Source organism: Harmonia axyridis, chromosome 6 (assembly GCF_914767665.1).
Source record: "Harmonia axyridis chromosome 6, icHarAxyr1.1, whole genome shotgun sequence".
NCBI lineage: Eukaryota > Metazoa > Arthropoda > Insecta > Coleoptera > Coccinellidae > Harmonia > Harmonia axyridis.
Genome location: NC_059506.1, coordinates 7,470,037 through 7,495,739, shown reverse-complemented (window position 1 = coordinate 7,495,739; position 25,703 = coordinate 7,470,037). Strand labels below are relative to the sequence as shown.

Genomic DNA, 25,703 nt, shown 5'->3' with positions numbered 1-25,703 from the left:
ATAACTTTTAGTAATGCTCATCTTTCCTTTATTTTTGTAAATACCTTCATCAATGCTACAAATTATGTTTTCCGTAAATTTTGTAGAGCCCTGAGGATGGAAATAAATTTTTCCGAAACGTCGGCAAACTAACAGAATATCATTTTCCTGTTTCTCTGATCCTACACCACCAATCTACCGTGAAGTACAATTAATTGAATTGATAACGATGCTGGACAGTATTTTATGGGACATAGCTAGGTATTATTAAAGAACATAAGAATAGAATCTACGATTATATATGGCTCATGAAAATAAAGACGAATAAAATGCAGCTAGCAACGGAGATAGACTTCTGGAGAAGATCTCTGATCAGCGGAAAAGTCAAGAACCGAAACAATCAAGAATGAGACCATGAGAGATAATGGATACTGAATCCAACATCGCTGATGATCGGAACAACTCATTTGGTATGGACATGTGCAGAATATATGAAAATATCAGAATCCCAAAAACAATCCTGAAATGGAGAACACAAGGTCGTAGGAACAGAGGAAGACCTCGGAAAAGTTGGAGGGAAAGAGTAGCTGAGGAGATTAGGGAGAACGAACTAGGATAAGGTTTGTGGAGAAATCATGAGGACTAAATATTAAGAATCGGATAAAGCCAAATTGAAGGAATTGACTCCCGGAAGGATCACTTTTGAAGTCACTAGCCTAAGGTGTATTTTTCAAGAATCATTTCACCACCATTGATCTCTGACACGATGCTGTTGATGTTGAACCAAGATAAGAATTCTTTCAAACCGAAACTTCCACCTCTATCTCCCCATAGCGAGAACCTCTAAAAAACGGATCGACGCGTTCAAAGCAGAACACTTCACATCCTCTTATCACGCTGTCTACGACGCGTCCATACCCTTATTCTGACTGCCTCGATGCCTTACCCCGTCCCCGTTGTGATGGTGGTGGTTGTTGTTGCCGCTGCGTCTATCCTGGTGCTGTTGCTGTTGCTGCTGTCCGGTGTTCATGTTTGGCAGTGCATTTTCAGAATTGTTCCTCTTGTCCTGCTGGCCCCCCCTGCCGCCCCCTCCCTGCCAGTAGTTCTGCGAGTGGAGGGGCGGGAACCAGTTGCCCCTGTAGTTGTTCCTCCTGTTTCCCCTGCCGTTCTTCTGGAAGGAGCCGTTCCTCTCCCTGTGCTCCGCGTGGTCTCTGTTGTGACCGTGCGCTTCCCTGTTGTGGTGGAGGGGCTCCCCCCGCTGAGGGTTGTAGTTGTCGCGTTGGTGGTAGTGCGAGGGTGAGACGGAGGTGTTGCCGTCGCGACGGAGGGTGCTTATTTCTTGCTGCAGATGTCTTATTATGGCGTCGGCTTCTTCTACCTTCCTCCTGAGTTCGGGTTCTGCCTGGACTGCGCGTTCTCTTTCTCTTTCGCGGTCTCGTTCGTACTTTTCCAGTTTTCTGGAAAAAGGTGTATGATACCATTAGTTGGCTTGTTTTTCAGAAGCTTATGAAGTTTTTATGCATTCTCTTCAGAATGAAATCATATCTGCAGATAATCTAAGAGGATTATTACAAAAAATTTCAGCAAATATTGGTACATGTGATAACCAAATCCTGACAATAGTCATTTGATGAAAATAAATAGAAGCACTTTTTAATTTCCACAGATTTTGATTTTTTTCGACTTTTTTTCGCCGTCTAAGCGGCTTCAATGCGGCTGAAATACATTTTAAACTATAGTATATACACAAAAATGGGAGTGCCTACGGAGCAATAAAATGTTTTATTTATGGTTTCTCTTATGGGTCCCAGGTCTTCTGGGTCTGGGGTACTATATAAATTTATTTGTTGAAATCTGGAATTTCCAAAAAAATTAGAGATGTTCAAAAGAGGCAACTTATTTACATCTGCTTGGCAATTCAACAAAATCTGTCTAGAATTACAGCTACCTGTTTTTCTCAAGTGATTCTAATAAATTCAAACGGGGACTTTTATCATCTATATGTAGGATTTTGAAATTAGAATTTAAATTATGTCCACATTTTGTTGAATGGTCTACATATGACGAGAAGGTTTTTCACTCGAGTGATCGACTTCTTTGATGTTCGTTTGTTTGAACGTTTTTCCTGTTTGTCCAATATTTATATTGGACAAACAGGGAAATCTCTACCCATTAACTTATAAACTCCTGATTTCATATCTTTTTCGATCCGGTCCTTATTATTTCTTATTATTACTACATAAATTATTGAATGTTCTGTAGGAAATGAGACAGTAATAATTCTTTCTGAAATATTTAGCTATGTTTTCCCTTCGAAGATACGGCCTCCTAAAAATGACGTCACTGGAAATCCATTTAAGTGGAATGAATTTCCAACTACTTAATATAATTTGAAGAATATTTGATATGATGAACAGTAGTAAGGACCTCTTAAACAACTGCCCTTAAATTTTAATTAGCTCTTTTAGTTAACCAGGGGCAGACTATGTTGTACATTTCAATGCTTACATTTTCAATACCCTGTATGATAAGTAGATGTAGAAATAAATAAATTTGGATAGCTTGAACATTAAGCTAAAAAAAAGGTACATTTGTTTATCGTCGATAAAATAAACCGTTTTCGAAAAACAAAATAACACGGTAGGCTTAGTAGTATTCTTAAAAACAGTAAAGTCCATATGGCTCTTAAGAGAAGAGTATTTGATAATTGCATACTACCTGTCGCAACGGGCTAGAAACTATGACCCTAAAAAAAAAGAGTATGGAAAAAATGGGTGTATGCCAAAGAGCCATGGAGCTCTATATGCTGGGCGTAACTCTGAAAGATAAAATCTCCGACAAAATCATTTGGGAGAGGACAAAAGTAACCGATATCACAGAGCAAATAGCAAATAAATAAGAAAATATTGGGAATATTGGACACAATTTTATTCTATTTTTTAATTTGTAACAACGCCGACGTTTCGAAACAGTTCGTTCCTTTTTCAATGCTAGTTACGACAAACAATATTGTACGCTTATTAAAATCATCAAAACAATTTTCAAGGAATCAAAATTCTTTCACACCGCAGATAATCAACATCAACATCCATCAAGTTTTTTCCAATTGAAAATAACTTAATAATAATAATAACTATAATAAAATTGTGTCCAATATTCCCAATATTTTCTTATTTATTGAATAACAATGGATGATAACCAAGTAATAAGCAAATAGCAAAGTTGAAGTGGCAGTGTGCTGGACATGTTGCACGCCAGAATCCGAATAGATAGACATTGAAAATAACTCAATGGAAACCACGCAGGAGTAAAAGAAGCGTTGGGAGAACAGGAGATGGCGAGATGACATATTGATATTTTTCTTCTTTCTTTGTTTCACTTTTTGGTTACAGTATAGGATAGAACGAATAGCATGCGCACTCTCTTTCTTTCACTGGACGGACTTCAAACAGCTGCAATGCTGTGTCCTCTTCTATCGCATGAGATGGTTGATTGGGACCTCTCAGTCGCACACATTCACTCGCAGCAATATTTAACTTTTCAAAATTAGACAACCGGGATTCTGGACTGATTTTTCGCAGGCAACCCTATACCACCGTGTTCATAATGAAATAATCTTTAATTTTATTGATTTTGATTAAATAGTCAGACCGTTGCAAAATGCTAGTATAGATTGACCTGTTTATACCTGGCAACCCGAGAGAATAGGCAACCTAACGTTTGCACATTCTATACTTTTCATACTTTCGATTGGTATAGAATTTATCTAATAAGCAAACCGGTGAAATGTTCGAAAAAAATTTTTTTTTAATTATCAATTAAACCTACTCTGGACTAAAATTTGTTAGGCAACCCATATGTGATATATTTATTGACATGTTGAATTAAATATAAAATACGTTTTATCAAATAAGCATCTCGGTGAAGGTCGTTTTATATCGGGATCTTAGACTATTATCACTTGTAGTTTTGTAATATCTGCTACCGATTACGAGAAAAAAATTTCGAACAATTCTTATGTGATCCTCAGGAAAATACAAATTATTATAAAGATCCAGTTAGTAAGCTGTACGACGAATAAATTAAGTATATCAAAAATTTCATCACTTATCCGCCCAATATCTAGCGAAGATTAATAAAGTTCCGAAAAACTGATAGATAATATAATCTACACAAAAAAGGTGGACTACAAGAAACACCCTGTGTTCTGAAATTTAAGCAGGTTTATCGAAGTTTTTTGCTTGAAATTATCCAAAGATTCTCTCATTTTCTGTTTTACCTCCAATTTACGAAACCCCGTAAAAATAAATGTTCACAGTTCACATTTCGTAATAAAAATATTTCACGAAAAAAATAATATAATAATTCATCTTGAAACAACCTAAAATTGAACAAAAGAATAAAAAAAAGTAGAAATTCTACATATAAAATCTACTGCTTATTACATCGTCTCGCACTTTAAGCTTTGATGATTTCTTCCTAATCAGCAATGAATATTAATGGTTTTTGCATTTTGTGTATTTTTCTGACTTTTCACGTTCTCATTGTATGTGTATTCTAAAAATTATAGTTTTGGTGGATAAAATCAATCTTTATAGAACAAAAAGGAATTGACAAATTCACATGGTTGAATAATATTTCATTATGACCCGAATATAGTTATTCACGTTTCTTATCAAACACTGAAGATCATTTTTGAAGCAATCATCATTCTTCGATTAACAAATTTTTGTCAATTCACGAAAATTACCACCCTCAAAATTGTCAAATATTAAGGTGATTATTCGTTTTTATTAATATTGCTGAATTTTTCCATCTATTTCTCATTCGTTTATACTCACTTTTTTTGTTCATCCACAATCGCTGAAAGGTAAACATTGCGGTTTTCGTTTTCTAGTAGTTGAATTTTCATGTCACCTATGGACTTCTCTAACAATTCGACATGAAGAGATGATGTGAACGTTGGTTGGTTTGGACTCGACACGATCTGAAAATTCAAATGGAATAGAATAATTCAGTTAACATCTATCTCCATCATTTTGATATAATTTAAGAAAAATTGTCATTTTCCTAACAAATGCTGAAAATGATACTATCCCGCATGAAACTCCTGTTGCTCCAAAGACGTGAAGTGAAGTTCGGTCAAGCAGTTGATTGCCGGAAAGACACATACGAGTCCCTACTTCAGAATTTTCTCTGATTTCCTCAGCGTATTACAATGTTTTATTTATATTTTATTCGCGAAAGTTTTATTGAATACCGTCTCACAGCAATATAGAGGGTATCTAACGCTAAAAACGCAGCTTGGAAAGAAATCGAAAATAAAATAAAAATACCATACACTGACTACAGACAACAATATAAGCAGAAAATGTATATTAACACAAAAAAACAGAATATAAATTATGGAAATTGGAAAGTACAAAGGACAACTGTATTTTCAGAATTTCATTTTTGGGTCAACCAAACCTTGGTTTTGGAGAAAAAACTTCCTAGAAAACTTGTAGTTAGCATCAACCGCTGCAGAAGTAACCAATATAATTCAGCTTCGTCTTTAGTAAGGGTTGGAATTATAGAAGGCCCATCGTGTTCTTGTGGTTATGATGAACAAAACTCAGATCACATATTATGGCAATGTCCTTTGTATAACAATCAAAGATCTGTACTGTACGAAAATTTTGCAAGGTACAAACAGTTCTCACCCTTTATCTCTAATTCATTTTTATCAGAATTGAAAATTAGTCATATAATTTTGATTATTAAGTATTTCCAAGATTGTGAATTGAACATTTAGACATATTTCGAAATTTTTAATTGATGAATCGAATCTGAAATTGTTTTTATTCAGCAGTATAGTCCCATCGGTACTCTGGTAAGCTTAATAAAAAAAAGTACCAACTGCAAGAGTTAGGAACGATATTTTTTCTACATGCGCATGAAATAAATTGAAACTCGGTAGATCTGATTAATAATTCATATTCACATGAATGACAGACCTAATTTTCCATGTCTTTATCAAAGTTATCTCATTATTGGTGTAAATTGGTCGTTCGGTGCATAGAGAAATGACAGAACTTAAATTTACTTTGATAATTATGCGCGCGTAAAAATGTCCTGTCTGAGGGAAAAGAGTTGAAAGCGCACGCTTTTGTAGAAAAAATACTTTTTATCGTTTTTTAGTGCTCTTTGATTATTCGAATATGAAGAATAGAAGGCAAACAGAACTTTGTATTTGTAAGGAAATTCTAACAATTCACTGATGTGAATCAGAAGAAATAGCTGAGAAAATATGGTAATATATAAATGCTAAATTTGAATTGAATACAAAATTGCAACAGTATTTGTACCGGGTTTTTCACCATAATTTGACCCCCCTTTAACTTTGTTACTAAAAGAGGTACAAAAAAATGTTTTCCACAAAAGTTTCACGAAATCGACTAATGTTTCCTAAAATGATTTCACAAAACGAAATATATACAGAGTGGGCCACATATTGATAGCAACTTCATTTTTTCAAATGGAACACCCTGTATATTTTTCTATATTTGACTAGCTCTTTTTCCCCTGATTTCAAATATATAACATATGTTTGGCCTATCTCTCTTATTCTGAGTACCACAGAGTTTCAAATTTTAAGAACCACCTAGCACGGTCAGTAATCAGTTTTCAAGTGGTAGGCTGCGATAACTCAAAATGATCTATTTTGAGTTATCTCGTTGGCAACGATATGACATATAGTCAAATTTCCAAAGAGATAACTCAAAAAAGATCATTTTGAGTTATCGCAGCCTACCACTTGAAAACTGCCAGCTTGCATGCCAGGTGGTTCTTAAAATTTGAAACTCTGTGGTACTCAGAATAATAGGCCAAACATATGTTATATATTTGAAATCAGGGGAAAAAGAGCTAGTCAAATATAGAAAAATATACAGGGTGTTTCATTTGAAAAAATGAAGTTGCTATCAATATGTGGCCCACTCAGTATATATTTCGTTTTGTGAAATCATTTTAGAAAACACTAGTCGATTTCGTGAAACTTTTGTAGAAACCTTTTTTTTGTACCTCTTTTAGTAACAAGGTTAGTTAAAGGGGGGGTCAAATTATGGTGAAAAACCCGGTACATATATAGAACATCCAAAATAGGAGTAAACATAGATTATCTATTAAACTTTGAAAAAAGATTGTTCCCTTTGTTGAAAAAATTGAAAGTAAATGACAGTTTTCACTTTTCAACTTTTTAATTTTTGTAAATTACAATTGTTTCGCTACACATTAACTTCTTCGGATTTCATAATTTTACTTTCATCAAGTAAAGACCGAGTCAATCCGATATTTGAAACAAGCTGAAAACTGTTTTTTTGTTCTTTTGGTATTTGAAACACTTACTAACAATTGTAATTTATGTATACAATTGTATACAATTAGAGAGTGTAGATACCTTAATATAATAACTGTCATTTCATTTTCGCTTTGAAAGGAATTTCCATCAAGATGGTAAAGATTGGGTCAATTCAATCTTTTAAAGTTTCTTGAATGGAATGTGGCTATCTTCAAAAAAACTGAATCGAATGGAATTTTTCGAAAATATTGATATGATTATAAAGTGTAACACTGTATTTCTACTTATATTTATTGAATAAACAACAATTTATTTTTCAAATTAAATTTCGACTTCTTCTGTACTTCAAAATGTAATTTGACGAAACAATTGTTGTGCAATAAATATAGGCGGAAATGAAGTGTTTTACTTTTTAATTTGGGTAATCTTTTACTTTTTATCTTCTTAAGATGACTTTCCGTCAAGTAGAGACCGAAAAATTTAGAAAATATTAATATTGATGATTAAAAATCATATGAAAATTTAGTTCAAGTTATTCCAAGGTAAGTTCTTTTGCACACGTTCCAATATTTAACAATGTGGTTGTAGTCACATTTTTACTTTTCTGCAGTGTTTTATCAGTCTCTTTTGTTTTTTAATAAATATACAAGCAATTTCCAAGCAATCTAGTTTTCATTGAAAACTAGGAGGTTATCCGATAAAAAACCTCTTGCATTTTAACGTTTACATAAATCAATGTCTTCTCCATATCTCCATATCGATATAGGTTAGATCAGGGTAAACCAATAACCGATATATCTACTATCTAGTGATATTTGACGTGCTTAACAGGTTTACATGCAACTTATCTGTATGTTGGTAATTTCCCGGGAACACTGTTGGGTATGTTAAAAGGAATTGACGAAATTTGACTGATAACGTAGAACACGATATCGGATGTAAGTACAATGGAAAATATCTCTTACCTTGTGCTCATCATCAGAGGATGAAGTTGATGGCGATGCTTGGGGTGACGACGGTGTAGTCTTGTTGAAAATAAGTTGAAACTGCAAATCTAGAATTTTCATATTATGAAATTTACATGAATATTAGCTGATATGATTCGTTCAATATTAAGGTGTAATATTAATAACTATTTATGATAGTGATCATAGTCATGAGTATATAAGTAACGTGCAATTACATTCAATTGATTTTTTCTTTTGTTTATATTCAATTGCCTTTGCCCTTTATCTCTGAAACCATTGGTTATTGATGAACGATACATTCTCTTTATTATTTTTTCTATTCATTAGTTAGTTCACAACAAGGGCGTAATCCTTTTTTTTTCTTGGGGGGTAATCGAAAAAAAAATTTTTGACGACATTGTTTACTCATATCTATAATGTGAAAAAAGAGATTTGATAACGAAGTTTGAATCAAATTACTCGAAATAATTTTTTCATTACCAATTCGATTTTTCTTATCTTATACTAGGTGTTCTTGAATTGGAGTTACGATGGAAAATGGGAAATTCCTTGGATAATTTTAAGAATAAAATTGCCCATAAACATGAGCCCGCGAACGCTGTGTTTTCGAGATACAGGGTGTTTCTTGTAGTCCTACTTTTTTATATGTTTAACCAGTTTATCAAATTTTTATTAATCTTCGCTACAGAGTTGGTAACTAAGTACCAAAACTTATAATTAATTTATTTATCAGAGCTACCTAACTGGATCTTTATAATAATTTGAATTTTCCTGAGAATTACTATTGTATAGAGAGCCTTTTGAAGTCGTCTCGAAATCAATTGAAGATACTACAAAACTAGAACAACACAAAAAGCGTGGTACTGAACCAGAGTTTCTTTTCAATTTTTTCTAAACTACCAGTGGTTCACAAAAACATAATTCTGGAGGAAAGAAGCGGGCACCCTTCAGAAAAAAATTCCCCCTGTAGATTTGCATTCAAAATTAGTATATCACATGATGAAAACTTTAAATTGGAATATCTATGCCAATTAAAATTAAATATCTTGTTTAAGGAAGGTGCTATGACAGAAAAACTTGAAATTTATCACCTGTATCTCAAAAACAAAGCGTTTACGGATTCATGATATTGAACATTTTTTTTCTTGAAATGATCCGAGAAATCTGTCATATGCATTTGTACCTCCAATTAAGGAACACCCTGTAGATATAGTCAATTCAAAACTGATATCTTCAGAAATAAATTGCAATTTGAATGAAACACAATAAATTGTACAACACAGCCCAGACAATTTTTCGATGCAAATCACTCAGTTCAGTTCTTTGATAACTACAGTATTGAAATTTTGTGACGAGAGTGATAAAACCGAAAACAATGGGTGTGTGTATTATACCGATGACAAATACAAAAATCATAGATGACAAATGAGGGTTGATGCCGAGAAAGCGGATAGATGAAGGAAAATAATAAATCTCGGACAAAGACGAGGTCGTAGTGCAATAAAAGTACTTCTTGAAAGCGATAATAAACTCATAAACTGTAAAGGAATCCAATTTTTTACAGACGTGTCGATTTCACAGGAAAGTAAAATGATTATTATTATTGGTTCATTTTATAGAGAAATTTTTGTTCTTCGTCTTTGCAAGATGTCTGAAATGTTATATTTTGAAAATCTTGGGGGGTAATTACCCCCAGTACCCCCCATTTCTACGCCCTTGGTTCACAAGTTAAGAGTAGGATAAGAATAGAATTATTGCCTGTTATGTACGGTAGATACCCAATATGTTCTGACTGAGTTCTCACCTCGGTTTTTAATCCTCAAAGCTTCTATTTCATCCTGGAGATCAAGAAGCATTCCTTGGTGTTGATCCTGCAGAAATTTAATATTCTGCTCCAACTGGGCTATCCGTACATTCTCTGTTGATCGTTCGATAAACCTTGGTGTTCCATCTTGGGATCGACTTATTGTCAACAGTTCTCCGTTGACACTAGATTTTGTCTTATTAACCTGGAAAAAAAATAGAATAGCCGAAATTTTGTGAAAATTTTTGATATAGGTAAAATGGAAGAGTCAGAGAACGAAACATGAAATTGTTATTTCTACAGCTGTTCTCAATTCCTATAGTACTTGTATTATTTCGAATTCATTTTGAATTAACATTGATCATGATGATTTCGAGGAAAATCAAACAAATCACAAGAATTTTAAATTATCTCGTAGAGGCTCTAAAACTTTTGCGAATAATGTTTATGCTACAATAAACTACATCCGACAACGTTATTATCATCTCATGTAACTTATTCTAATTTTCACCTTGACAGCAGTTAAATGAGGCATGTTCCTAAATGGACTATGTGATGAGTAGGTGTGAATATTACATAGAATGACAATAATATTACAAATAATATTCATTTGTTTTTTAGTGAACGTCTAGTCTACGAACCGACCGCTCTACATCTACAAGGATACTGCACACTTCATTAGGGAAAGTTGCCCCCCTGTCAAATTGGCTGAATTTTGATTTGTAACAGTCCGCCATTCTGAAAGAGGCAAAAGTTTTTTTATAGGCTAGATTTGAGGCTAGAGGCTTCTGAAAATTCTCATTTGTGCTCCATTGTTCACCAATACAAAACGTTATCCTGGATATTCATCACTATTTTGAGTAATCAGGATGTGAACTGTCATCAATATGAGTTACTATTGAAAGCATTGTTCTTTGGTGCTCCCACTTTTGATCAATTTTATAGTATGTTCCAGCTACACTTAAAATTTTAAAGTTCAATTATTCGAAAATGGTTAAAAATCCCCTAAACGGTCAAAAAAAGTTTATGAATCCTAATATAATACATCTTATTCTACATCACATTCGAAAAAATATACGGTGTGTTCATCACATCAAAATGTTCCTTTCTGAGAATTATTTTTCGACCATATAATTTCAAATCATGAGAAAGGATAAGAAATATTACAAATCTGTCTATATAATGGAAAGGTTTTCTTTTTAAATCTGTTTCTTTTTCATTTTGTTTTGACTTGGAGATTCAGATTACGAAATTCAAAATCATCCTATTGCGAAATTTCACATGGAACGAAAGCCCAAATTATATTGAGTAAGCCTTCACAGAAATTACGAAAAAGAGTTTTCAATATCTTTTGCTAAAATTTGAAAACAATTATTTGTAGAGGAATACATGAAGTGGAATTTGAAATGATATTGGCTGATAATTCACAATGAGGTATGTTTCTTTTTGAATAGGTATAAATCGTTCAATTTCATCATACATTAATTCATTACACTATTTTATTAGTTTTTTCGTCAATAGATTCTCAATCATGAATAAAATGATATATTGAGTAATTTTCTCATTTCGAACGTCATCCTGGCAAATAATAATATTCAATATTTTGTATTGGTAAATTATAGTTGTTTCTCAATCAAATAATTTAATGAATTCCTCTCCTTTTCAATTTTTATTTTCAATAAAAACTATTTCCACAAATTACATAATTTTTTGTTTTGGCAGTTAAAACTGGATTAAATATAGGACCTCCTCTCTTCAGTACACCATATGGTTAGAAGTGATTTTCTCAATAATTTTTAACCATTAGCAAAATAATTACAATAATTGAAAAAAGGAGTCACTTATCAGTCTCCTTCCGCCAGTAAGTTGAATCATTTAATATTGTCTTTTTTTCTCGAAAACTTATTTTATATCTTTTAAGTTTTGAAATGATAGCCAGGTAATAAAGTTTAGAAGTTAATTGACAGAACTTATTTTGGAAGTGAATTTCAGCACCCGATATATTGAATAGAATAAAAAAAAATTAAGAACAAATCACAGATGTGAAATCTGGAGCTTGTTCGTTCATAAGCTGATTGCAGTGATCGCACCCTTGAAGACCAAAGAATTCCAGCTTATATTTGTAAAATTTTCCTTAGAAGTAAGTACAGGGTGTTTCACTTAAGTGGGTCACTGGATTTTGTGGCTTATCCTTTGAGCAATATTGAAAAGTGACCCAACACTATGATAGTATTTTTCACAGGCTATCGAAATATGTAATTGAAAAACTATCGAACAAAGTCATTAAAAAAGATATTGAGGAAAACCCGCTTTCCAAAAAAAAAAATTCCTCAAATTTGACTGGTCCATAAAATGAGAAGATCTAGAGACAATTTCCCACCTATTGTTGCTTCATTTGAACTTGAAAAATTTTTCTTGCAAAATATACTTCATATTTTCCTATATTTTCGGAATGCTCAGAAGCTAAAATATAGAGCCTGAAATTTCATTCAAAGCTCTCAATACTCTTGAAGAAATATGTGATATTCTGGAAATATATATGTAAAACACCAAAAATGCTGTTTTGGTAAAGCAGGACTATATAACACTGCATCCAGATCCTCAAAATATTCCGCATATAGAACGTTTTTTCATGAACTTTATGAGCAATGGAGAAATATAGGAAAGGTATGGAAAAACCGTCAAAGAAATTGAGGGGGTCACCTAAAAAAAGTTGTTTAAAAAAATCGCCCCAGAGATGTGAATGAAATTGAGTAGAGAATAAGAAACGAAATAACTAGATTGAATAATGAAGGAAATTTGGATATCACGGACCGAGTAATGCCTAGTCTCAAAAAGGGCGAAGAACTGAGAGGCAGGACTGTTAACAGTTTTTGTGAATAACATTTTTGTTACTTCCAATAATTATTTCCAAAATAACACTTCTTTTTTTGAAAGTAAACATATTGGGAGCTTTGAATGAAAATTCAGGCTTCATATTTTCGCTTCTATTATAATCGAGAATGAAAAATTAAAAATCTGACAATCAACAGACAACGAGGATATATTTTCCGAATATAGAATCCGAATTTCTTCAGTATGATTCTGAATGGAATAGCTTGAAATAAATATAAAACTACCATTTTATTAACATATTGGGATTCAGAATCGATTGAGCATTCAGATAATATGAAAAAGGAGGAATTTTCACTAGATCTTATTCTGAAAACCAGTCAAATCAAAAAAAAAAAATTTTTTTGGGAAGACGAATTTTCCCCAATAACTTTCCATGCCTTGCTTCGATAGTTCTTCCAATAACATAGATATCCCGTGAAAAATATCGATATCATATCCCGTGAAAATTATCGATATCATATCGATAGGTCACTCTTGAATTTTGAGGAGAAGAAAAAGCCACAAAACCCAGTGACCGGTTCACGTGGAACATCATGTACCTAATGAAGATCAAATCAATTCCAAAGCCTATTAAGTCTTAAGGAATATTTTGATTATGATTTGAAAACTCATAGCTAAGATGATATTATTTTGTTAATTATTTGTTGAAACTTATTTATGCCATTAATTGTATTGTGTATTTGATCTGTAGGGATTGTCTTCTACAAATTTTTTTTTTATTTTGATTTTTATTAACGTCGTGTGTTGTCGAATACAGTATTCGACAACAAAAGGTGACAAGTTAACGCTGACATTTTGATTTCCAGACTAAATGTTAGAATAAGTATAATTTATATCACTCGAAAAGACATTGAGGAAGGGTTCAGCCCGAAACATTCGTTTATATTTCTGACGTTACTAAAAATCAAAATAAAAAACAAATTTAATAGAAGACAATCCCTACACAGATCAAATACACAATACATCATACATACTTGTTATATGTCTAAAGGGAATGAATAAGAATTGAATTGAATTATTGAGCTGGCTTCATAATTACTGCGTTCAAATTTTTGTTTTCGATCGATAAGACAAATATCAATGTTTTTAAAATGAATAAAATTGAAGTCGTTACGATTTCCAAGAAACACTCGCAAATATGAAAATAAATCCTATTATTTTTTCCTTAAGTCAAGTAGGGGTGTGTATAAACTATTTTAACATTATTATGGTTTTGACAAACAACGGTGGAACCATGACAAGTGCCAACTGTTGGATGATTCAGCAAGGTCATGGAACTTCCATAAACAACGTCATCCAGGTTCCAAATATTGTTCATATAAATCGACAAAATGAATATTTTAGTATAAAAAGAAGCTATCTAACAACCCTAAGTAATTAATCACCTGAGCAAAAGGAGCAACATTGATTTTCACCATCAATTGCGAAGTCATACCGAAAGTTCTTCCTTCAATCGATTATTCCAACCAAATACATACAATTTGTTGAATAGAAAAGCAGGGGTGAATATTTGTAAACACTTCGTTCTTCGAACGCCCAATTTTCGATAATTGTTTCGCTCACTTCGATCGTCCGAACATTTGGTAACGACAATTACAAATTCGCGCGACGAAGCCGAACAATCGCTCGATGCACGAGAAAATATGGAAAATCTCAAAACGAGCAGTGTTTTCCTTGCATGATTCACACAACTGAAAGTATTGATTGCGTCGGTGAGCGTCGACGGACATGCTCAAACGGCCCCGACATTTGAAGAATTTGTTTTGAAACGGGGTAATAATCTAAAATAGCGAGTGACTGGCTGTTGACGAAATGAGGAAACTCGGATTCGTCATATTTATGATAATATATGTGAGAATCGTTCAACACTCTCGCCAATAATGAACTTTCGGAGAATCAGCAGTTTATGTTTGGGGTAATTTAGGGGTACCTACAAGAAAAACCTACAAAAAATAATGCAAATAAAGGGTGTTTTTTTTAGAGCTATAGACCTTTAAATTGCAATAAAACAACGATGGATTATTCGATTGACATGAATTTGATTTATCCGCAAGATAATCTTGTGGCATTACATTTTAAATATGATTTCTGGCATATGACCGCCACGGCTGGCTCGGATGTACTCCAATCTGGACGTCCAATTTTCGATGACTTTTTCCAACATTTGTGGCCGTATATCGGCAATAACACGGCGAATGTTGTCTTCCAAATGGTCAAGAGTTTGTGGCTTATCCGCATAGACCAATGACTTTACATAGCTTCACAGAAAGTAGTCTAGCGGTGTTAAATCACAAGATCTTGGAGGCCAATTCACAGGTCTAAAACGTGAAATTAGGCGGTCACCAAACGTGTCTTTCAATAAATCGATTGTGGCACGAGCTGTGTGACATGTTGCGCCGTCTTGTTGGAACCACAGCTCCTGGACATCATGGTTGTTCAATTAAGGAATGAAAAAGTTAGTACTCATGGCTCTATACCGATCACCATTGACTGTAACGTTCTGGCCATCATCGTTTTTGAAGAAGTACGGACCAATGATTCCACCAGCCCATAAAGCGAACCAAACAGTCAGTTTTTCTGGATGTAACGGTGTTTCGACATACACTTGGGGATTAGCTTCACTCAAATGCGGCAGTTTTGTTTGTTGACGTAGCCATTCAACTAGAAGTGCGCTTCATCGCTAAACAAAATAAAATGGACGTTGTGCGCGATACGTATTCCGCACAGAACTATTATTTTCGAAATAAAATTGCACTATTTGCAAGCGTTGTTCAGGCGTGAGTCTATTCATGATGAAGTGCCAAACCAAACTGAGAATAAATCACTTGACAGCTGTTAAATCAGTTGCCATCTTGAACAGTAATGCCAACTTAAAGTTATATACCTCGAAAAAAAAACACCCGTTACAACAGCATAAATAAGGAGATAGGAAAGAAAATGAGAGGAGCCAAAGAAAAATGGTATGAAAATAAGTGTGCAGAAATAGAAGAATTACAGAGTAAATACGGTCACTTCACAAGGTCGTAGAAATGGGGGGAGTACTGGGGGTAATTAAACCTCAAGATTTTCAAAATATAAAACTTCAGAAATCTCGCAAAGACGACTAACGAAAATTTCTCCATAAAATGAATCAATAATAATCATTTTACTCTCTTTTGAAATCGACACGTCAGTAAGAATTCGGACCCCTTTACGGTTTATGAGTTTATCCTTGCTTTCAAGATGAGTACTTTTATTGCTCTACGAGTTCGTCTTTGTCCGTGGTTTATTATTTTCCATTATCTATCCGCTTTCTCGGCAGCGCCCCTTATTTGCCATATGTGATTTTTGCATTCATCATCGGTATACACTTAACCGTTTTGTTTTCGGTTTTTTGTATCATTCTCTGCACAAAATTTTAATATGTAGTTATTAAAGAACTGAACTGAGTAATTCGCATCGAAAAATTGTCTGGGCTGTGTTGTACAATTTATTGTACATGTATGTATGTATTTATTGGTGCGAGATTTGTGCTGCGACAGTTGTGGGGAATGAGATTACACATAATGTGTATATTAGAGTTGAGTTAGTGAATGTTGAAAATTATAGAATAGTTATAGGTCATAAGTACTCTAATTTTTGCGGGGAGTAATTGAGGAAATTTTTTTATTTTTATGTTACTCACAGGATTCATTACGAATCCTCTGTGACGAATTGTATGTTTATTGTCAATGTTCTTAATAAACTTATTGATTGATTAATTGTGTTTCATTCAAATTGCAATTTCTTTGTGAAAAAATCAGTTTTGAATTGACTATATCTACAGAGTGTACAAATGAAGATGACAGATTTCTCGGATCATTTCAAGAAGAAAAGTCCAATAACATGAGTCCGCAAACGCTTTGTTTTTGAGAAACAGGTATTAAAGTTCAAGTTTTTCTCTCATAGCACCTTCCCTTCACAAGATATTTAACTCGAATTGGCATAGATATTCCAATTTGAAGTTTTCATCATGTGATATCCTAATTTTGAATGCAAATCTACAGGGGGAATTTTTTCTGGAAGGGTGCCAGCTTCTTTCCTATTTATTAATTTTCTTGTGAACCACTGGTAGTTTACAAAAATTCAAAAAGAAACTCTGGTTCAGTACTATACTTTTTGGTTTGTTGTTGTTTTGTCGTATCTGCAATCGATATCCAGAAAAAAATCATACAGCTCTCTACAGGGTGGCCAATTTTTATTTGGATTGTATTGGTAACTTTTAAACCATAATAGTTAGAAGGTCGGTCAAATGGAGAAAAAGTTGCATGCATAGAAGCATTATCAACCAGTTCGAACAAATTGAGATCATCAGGGCCGGTTATTGAGATATCATAAGAAAAGTAAATTCTGTCATTTTGATTTTTCTTTTTTCCCACTTTATTTCAAATATTATCAAAAAATGTTACAGGAATTTTTTTATTCGACAATAAATTGTTCTCAATTTGACGTAATCAGATTTCGTATCCAACGTTTCGTGCTCTCTGGGCCACCCACAACCTAATTTTTTTCAATACGGACCTGTATATTTTATGACACTTTTCGAAATAACTCTTAACGCTGAATTCAACGATATATCATACAATGTCATTCATAGTTGATTTTCAGGTGATTTTGACCCTTATCCAAATTTCTTTGGGTCGGATCTGTATATTTCGGTACCTTCAGTTTAATTAACAACAAGCAATACATTTCGATGAGAAAATCAACTTACTTATCTTGAACTAAATGGAACATATCAGAATCAAATCAAGAAACAAGTAATAATTATTTACATATTTCAATTCATAATAATTAAACGAATTATCATTTAATGAAAGTAAAATCGAATGATTATTCGAAAGTAAATGAAAATGAATGAAGTAAGTGTTCGAAATGTCTACCATTTTGTAAAATGCACTTAACGGTTCTGGAACCCATACTTCTTATACATTTGCTTATTTCGTCTTCTTGAATACCTTCCAATACATTCTCAATCTTCTTGCGAGAAATCACTATTGTTGGATTTGTCATTTGTTCCAGAATCGAAATTTATTTTGAACTCATTACGATATAAGTTTCGCAAGGCTTGGTATTCAAATTTAAAATCATTGTATTCACGTCTCTTGACTATTTTATTAACAGCAGTTTTTGATAAATTGCATTCACTACAGATCCGACCCAAAGAAAATTGCGTAAGGGTCAAAATCACCTAGAAATCAACTTTGAATGACATTGTATGATATATCGTTGAATTCAGCGTTAAAAGTTATTTCGAAAAGTGTCATAAAATATACGGGTCCGTATTGAAAAAAATGAGTTTGAGGGTGGCCCAGAGAGCACGAAACGTTGGATACGAAATCCGATTACGTCAAATTGTGAACAATTTATTGTCGAATGAAAAATTCCTGTAACATTTTTTGATAATATTTGAAATAAAGTGGGAAAAAAAGAAAAATCAAAATGACAGAATTTACTTTTTTTATGATATCTCAATAACCGGCCCTGATAATCTCGATTTGTTTGAACTGCTTGATAACCAAGTCTTCAAAAGAGAAGAAACAGAAAAAATAAATTTTTCTGATAGATATTTGATAAGTGTAAAAATATAATGCTTCTATGCATGCAACTTTTTCTCCATTTGACCGATCTTCTAACTCTTATGGTTCAAAAGTTACCAATACAATCCCATTGAAAAAGTGGCCACCCTGTATAGTAATTCTCAGGAAAATCAAGTTATTATGAAGATCCATTCAGATAGCTGTGATAAATGAATTAATCATAAGTTTCATCAACTCTGTAGCGAAAATTAATAAAGATTCGATAAACTGGTTAAGCATAACAAAAAAGTAGGACTACAAGAAACACCCTGTATCTCGAAAACAAAGCGATTGCGGGCTCATGTTTATGGGCTATTTTATTTTTTAAATTATCGAAGGAATCTCTCATTTTCCTTGGTAACTCCAATTCAGAAACCATCAGTATAAGATAAGACGATCGAATTGGTAATATTTCGAGTAATTTGGATCAAATTTCGTTATGAAACCTCTTTTTTCATCTTATGGATATGAGTAAAAATTTTTTTCAATGTTCCTTCACGAAATTCTGGAGGCAATCCTACAGATTCAGTTTCATTACCCCAAAAAACATATAAAATCGAAGAGATCAAAACTACCCCAAAATTTCCTGTGAAAAACACATATTGACCGGACTATAATGAAGGGTTTCGAATGTGAGGACGGAATCCTCATCAATGAGTTCAACCTTATCGTCTTAGACCATACCGAACTCGAAATTTGATAATACAGACATTGTGACGAAATGAGCATAACATTCAAGAAAAGCACTATAACTTGGATTTAGGAGCTTTTGAGAGCTTGTTTATTTATGCTTCTATTGCGCCGAATAGCATGAAACTATGATTCTTGTAACGTTATCAACATGAGATTTCGTAGATAGATTTTAATCATAATGGTATAGGGTCTTCCAATAAGAGGTTTCATTCATATTTTAAGAGGATGTTTATTTGATTGTTAAGAGGAAGGTATATCATTAACGATTGACGGTTCCCGCACAATGTCCTTTTCATGAAATTTTTCGTGACCAATTCACACATTTGCGAATGTTTGTCCTCGAAAACTTCACGAATTCCATTTTTTGGGTCTTGAATCGATTGAACCTTCAACTATATTTTTGGAATAGATAAGTAGAGTCTATGTAATAGTGTGATGGTATATTCTAAAACAAGTTGCAGAATGGGCTCCTATTCCAACACGAATGCGAAAATACGAACGCAAGAGTGTTGGAATTGCCTTCTGCAACGAGTATAAGACGATATTTTCTATATTTCAGTCAAGTTTTGTGAAATATTGAAGAAACATATTTTCTATATTTCAGTCAAGTTTTGTGAAATATTGAAGAAATTCAATGCAAAATTCAGATTATATATCCTAGTGACTTTTGTATTGTATCTTGGCAATTGGTGTGACTGTTGCGAAAATTGACAGATTACGAAATTTGAAAATGATTCGTACGTTTCTAATTTTGAAATAACAATTACGCATTGAATTCGTGAATTATGTCTGACGAAATTGATTTACCACCACCAGAGTTAAGAGGAATTGCGAATAATGTTTCAAATCATTTCACTATATCCAACTTATATTATATTGACAATTATAATTATCGACATTTGCTGAAATTTGATAGGATTGGAAGTCAGTATAGACAACTACAAAACTAAAAGTATAATTGAAAACGATGCTGTAATGAGTTCATTACAGCACTGTTGTTAGAACTGTTATGAACACATAACGATACTGAAATAGAGACTGAATAGAGAAAAGTCTGACTAAACAACCACAAAACGAAAAATATAACTGAAAACGATGCTGTAATGAATTCATTACAGCACTGTTTTAAGAGTTGTAATGAACTCATTACGATACTGAAATAGAGAAAATCTACAGGGTTAGAACTATTCAGAGGGGCACTACAGGGATATCGAAAACCGTTAGATATAAAGGGTCACTTGAATTAGAAAAACGATTCAAAATATCTACAAAGGTTTCCGAAATATCTCGATGAAACTGAGAGTCGATTTTTTTTCTGTATAATTCATTTGTTTTTGGAGATAAATTCACGAAATTTGGTTTGTACCCATAATCCAATATAGAGATTCTAATGGTGTCGTCAGATTTTTTCTGTTTTTTTCTTGTTCTTATGAACGCCATATTGGTCCTCCTTAAGAGGTGATAAAGAAAAAATTACAAATTCAATAATGTATTACACTAAAAAAAAATTGAGTCTAGGTACGCAAATTTGAGGAGATGTTATGCGCTGTTTTTTTTTTATTAAAACATTAGAACATAATGAATTGGATATGGTTACTCGCTTTTTGAAATCGATGAGTTTCCTATTTATTTCGCCTTAGAGAGATGAGTAAGCAACTAAAACGTTACCATTCATTTTGTCATCTTTAGTTGATCTGCTAGATTGGTGAAAGAATATTTTTTCAACAAAAACTAAAGTTTTTCTTGACCTCCCCACTTTGTTTCGAGAACACCTATATGTGTGTGGAACCGACACCATCATGTTTATTGTTTATTATTTATTTTACTATTTATTATTATTTGAAGAATAAAAACCTAACATCAATCACAAATTGTTGATTTTGTAATTTAAAAATTGCCTAACAAATTATTTTTTCAGTCACACCGCTCAATAATCAAATATCCTTTCACTTGATATATCACAATCCATATATTCCTATTTGAACAAAAAGTAGAGGGATGTGGAGCGTAGATTCAAAAAAGCATAGGCACACCTGCTTTTGAAATAAAAAAACCATGAATTCGTGGATTTCTCTTAATAATAATTAGTAAAAGAATAATGGTCTGTTTTCCATTGTATACATTGCATTGTGAATTATTTCCTAATTTTTCAATGAAAAATGGCACAAGTAATTCCACTTTTAGTTACATCGCTGAATAGGTGATAAAATTACCTTTCATTTGATGTATCACAATCCATTTATTCCCATTTGAAAAAACTAAGTAAGGGGTGCGGGGCGTATGGTGTGAGAAATATCAAATTCAAAAAAGCACTGGATAAATTGTTTTTGAAATTAAAAACCGATGGATGCGAGGATTTTCCTCAATAATTCTTCTTACAAGAATTATTGACGAATTACGTTACTCTGTTGGCACGTTGTATAGGTATGTAGGTTCATTGAGATACTTCAGTATCTCAGTTCCACAAGGACCTCCTATATCGACACTTTTATTTTTATTCTTCATCAGCAACATGAAAGCTGTTATACTTTGAAATTTCCATTGTGAAGAAATGGAAATTTGGAATTTATTTTTCGAAAATGGTGGAAATAGGAAAATATATAATATTTTATTATGTGTTCCTATGCTTAGGAACATCAACAATAATTTTCAAACCTTTTTCTCGGATACTGTTAAAAAAATAGAAACAAATTTACAACGACTTGCCCGTGAAAAACTAGAAGATAAAAGAGCATTAATATTTGTCATTCGAACCGAAGGACCTAAAAGTATGAACTTAAAATAGAGTAATAAACATTTTTATTACCAATTTTTTAATGATCTGAGAAGGAACAAGTACACAATATACAATGATATCAAATTCTCTATGTTCTATCCTGATTAGTTAATTTTTTCGAGTTGAGGAAATATGAAACCTTTTGTTGGATTTTGTAATAATTTCGAAACATTTTGAAACAGATTGAAGTTCATTGTGTAAAGCTCTGTTACTAAGTAGATAATACTGATTGGTCATCAATTTTTAAATGATCAGTAGTGATAATATTTTGATGAATTCTTGTTCAGGATAAATAATGTAAATAAACTTTTTCCACAATTTTCCTTATAATATCATAGATGGAAAAAACACTCACCAGTATGAGTTGAGTGCCACTCTCAAGCAGACAAGGGGACAGAGGAGGTAAAACGACGGTACTCAAAGGTATCTTCTTAGCCCCCTCAAAATAAGGATTTCTAGCAACTCCACAATGTCTCATTCTCAAGTAGGCAATTCTTGACGCAAATGGCAACAAATATTTAGAACATTTCTTCCATGAAGCTTGATACTGAATGCTAACTGTAAGTAACCGCTAGTTCGTCCATAGTCATCTTCATGAATTTGAAATGCCATCATATGACAGCGGATATCGAATCTATAATATTTTTCTTCGAATTGAATCTTTCTTCCTTTTTCCGTTCATAGAAAATGATATATTCCGTCCTTTTGTTGGTGTAGAATAAATTTTATTTGTAGGCAATCGTTGCTGAGCAACTAGGCCGGTAACAGCTGTTTCCTGTTGTGTCAAGTGCAGTCTTATGTGTATTTGCTATGGAACCCTTATTTACCAGTTGTTTGTAGGCAATTTCTGGACAATTATTTAATCGAATCGAGTGAATGAATGCGATGAATGATATTCTTCATGTGAGTTTTTCTGAAACTTAATAATATTTTTTGAGATGATGAATTTGAAAAATCGTCTTCAAAACAGGTAGAAATTTGTTTTTGCTTCCTCTCTTGAATTATGTATATTATATTTAGATATTACTTGTATCACATATAAGTAAGCTTTCAATTAACAACTAGAATCAATCCTAGTTCTTTTACCACATGAAAATTGATTAATGTCAAACGCTTGTCAAGAAGACAATTCAAATTTTGTTGTGTAAATATTGTGGCAACAATTTGTTTGAGATTTTCTGAATATTTCTCTACTGAAAATGATGGTAAATGAAGAAAGTTATGTATCTGTGAGTATTTAAGAGGAGATATCATTTTTTTATTGCGTTGAATATGAAATTTTGGTGTTTGAAGAAATTAATTCCCATAATTGAACGAGAAAAATTATTCATAGTCAAAAATTTCATACGACCATATGGAAAATCATCACTGATTGAATGATATTAGCACCTTGTTAAGTGAAGTTTTTATCGTAAATATTCCTGAGGATTTTGAAGCAAAAATATATCAGTCACGAAAATTTTATATGTGCAGGTAGGACACAGTTCCTTCACAATTTCCAGTGACCGTGATGCAACGAGTTTTATATTCCATAAAATTGACGCAGTGCTAATATGATACAAGGGAATTGTACATATTTCCACCTGTTTGGAGATCACAAACATTTAATTAGGTTCATAATGAGTGATTTTCTAAAAGCTTCAGAACTTTATAATAATAACATAAGACAGAATCTTGTAATGAATTTTTCATAATCTGAAAGATAATTAAATGGCATTTTTTGATATGTTTTCCGGCATAACCGGGCAATTGAAAAGTCCCCGGTCTACCATAGTAAAGCATATTTTTTTGCCAAAATTCGTTATTATTATTCAACATAGTTGTCTTCGAGGGCGAAACAGCGATTATAGCGATCTTCCAAGTTTTCGATACAATTTTTGTAGTACGATTTGTCTTTCGCTTCGAAATAGGTCTCAGTTTGGCCTTTACTTCTTCTTTGGCTCTAAATTTCTTTCCTTCGAGCATTTTTTTGAGGTCTGAGAACAGGAAAAAGCCGCTTGGGGCCAGATCTGGCGAATACGGTGGATGCAGAAGCAATTAGAAGCCCAATTCATGCAATTTTGCAATTATTTTCAATGATTTGTGACACGACGCATTGTCTTGATGAAAGAGCACCTTTTTTCCTTCAAATGGGGCCGTTTTTTGACGATTTATCCTATAAACGATCCAATAACGCTATATAATAATCGTTGTTCATGGTCTGGCCTTTTTGGAGGTAATCAATGAATATTATACCTTGCGCATCCCAGAATACTGATGCCATAACCTGGCCAGCTGACTTGTGTTTTTCCTCGCTTTGGATTCGGTACATCGTGTGCAGTTCACTCAGCTGACTGCCGATTGGACACCGGAGTGGAACGATGGAGCCATGTTTCATCCATAGTCACATATCGACGCAGAATTTCAGGTTTAAATAGCTTCAAACTCTGCTCAGAATCATTACCACGTTGTTGCTTTTGATTGATTGTGAGCTCACACAACACCCATTTTGCACACAGCTTTCTCATGTACAAATATTCGTGAATGATATCATGTACACGTTCAGATGATGTCTTCACACTTCCACTTCCACTTAGCTGACTGTCGGTTGGACTCCGGAGTGAAATGATGGAGTCATGTTTCATGCCTTGTCACATATCGTCGCAAAAATTCTGGTTTGGACATCCACTGCGTCCGCCTTCAGTGCTCATTTCACCACGTTTAAACTTTGCATACCAATCAATGATGGTTGATTTTCCTGGTACAGACCCCGAAATCTCTTCATCAAGCCAAGATTTTGCTTTAAATGTATGTTTTCCCTTCAAAAAGCAATATTTTATCAGCACACGAAAATTTTTTTTCATCTTTTTTCAAATAACAAAAGTAGTAATATCTCACAAACTAATGGTCAGACTACTGTCAAATTTTGACAGGTATCGTTTGAAGGTTAGTACTAACTAAAACTCATATGGATTTGATACAAGCACCGCCATGTGTGCATCAGACCGGGGACTTTTTAATTGGCCTAATATGTCCGCCGCGGTTACGATTTACATATTTCATTCGATCAGTCTATTTCTTCATTACTTTTTCTAATGAATCTGGCAATATGGCGTCAATGGTAGCTTAAATATTGATCTCCAATGCTTCAAAAGTTGCTGGTTTGTGGGCATAAACCATTGATTTAACATTATCCCATAAAAATAATCAAGAAGCATTAAATTGCACGAACGAGGAGGCCAGTTAACAGGACCGCTTCTGGAAAGAAAGTTGTCACTAAATTGATTTTGTAAATGCATTGATGGTTGAGCGCACTGTATGGCACGTTGCACCGCCTTGGAACCAAATGTTATCGATGTTCGACTGATAAATTTTTGGAAACAAAAAATCAGTTAGCCATTCGCCGTACCTGTAGCTCCTTTCTCATTTCTAAAGAACCGCACCAAACAGTCAATTTAAATGGATATAATGGTGGTTTGTTAATGGTTTTAGGATTGTCTTTGCTTCATATACGGTAATGTAGCTTGTTGATGAAATCATTTAACCAGAAATGAGTTTCATAACCAAACACAATTCTTCGGTAATAATGCTAATCTTGGGCCAGTTTCAATTCAGCCAAATCAGCAAAAACGCGACATGAACGATGGCTCTGATTCTTGCAGAAGCTGTATTT

At 33.3% G+C, this 25,703-nt stretch overlaps 2 protein-coding genes across 5 annotated transcripts in view; one reads left to right on the top strand and one right to left on the bottom strand.

Moving 5' to 3' along the window:
• Window positions 1-168: 168 nt before the first annotated feature.
• LOC123682723 lies at window positions 169-22,662 on the bottom strand. Of its 2 annotated transcripts, none has more exons than XM_045621483.1 (5): window positions 22,407-22,662; window positions 10,091-10,295; window positions 8,284-8,372; window positions 4,821-4,966; window positions 169-1,436 (listed from the first exon to the last, which is right to left on the bottom strand). In XM_045621483.1, the coding sequence occupies exons 1-5, from the start codon at window positions 22,527-22,529 to the stop codon at window positions 881-883; spliced, it is 1,119 nt and encodes a 372-aa protein (XP_045477439.1). In that variant the 5' UTR covers window positions 22,530-22,662; the 3' UTR covers window positions 169-880. The 2 variants fall into 2 exon arrangements, with proteins under 2 accessions (XP_045477439.1, XP_045477440.1); XM_045621484.1 differs by lacking the exon at window positions 22,407-22,662 and adding an exon at window positions 14,371-14,711 and having other exon boundaries at window positions 170-1,436.
• A 134-nt stretch (window positions 22,663-22,796) lies between these two features.
• The window catches only part of LOC123682722, a 55,381-nt gene continuing 52,474 nt past the window's right edge, over window positions 22,797-25,703 (top strand). For 2 of the 3 annotated variants that reach the window (XM_045621482.1, XM_045621480.1), the window contains exon 1: window positions 23,154-23,280. In XM_045621482.1, the coding sequence (XP_045477438.1) occupies window positions 23,251-23,280 (30 nt within the window). In that variant the 5' untranslated portion in view covers window positions 23,154-23,250. Of the gene's footprint in view, window positions 22,955-23,153; window positions 23,281-25,703 lie in introns of those variants that run through there. The other variant, XM_045621481.1, reaches the window with a different exon arrangement.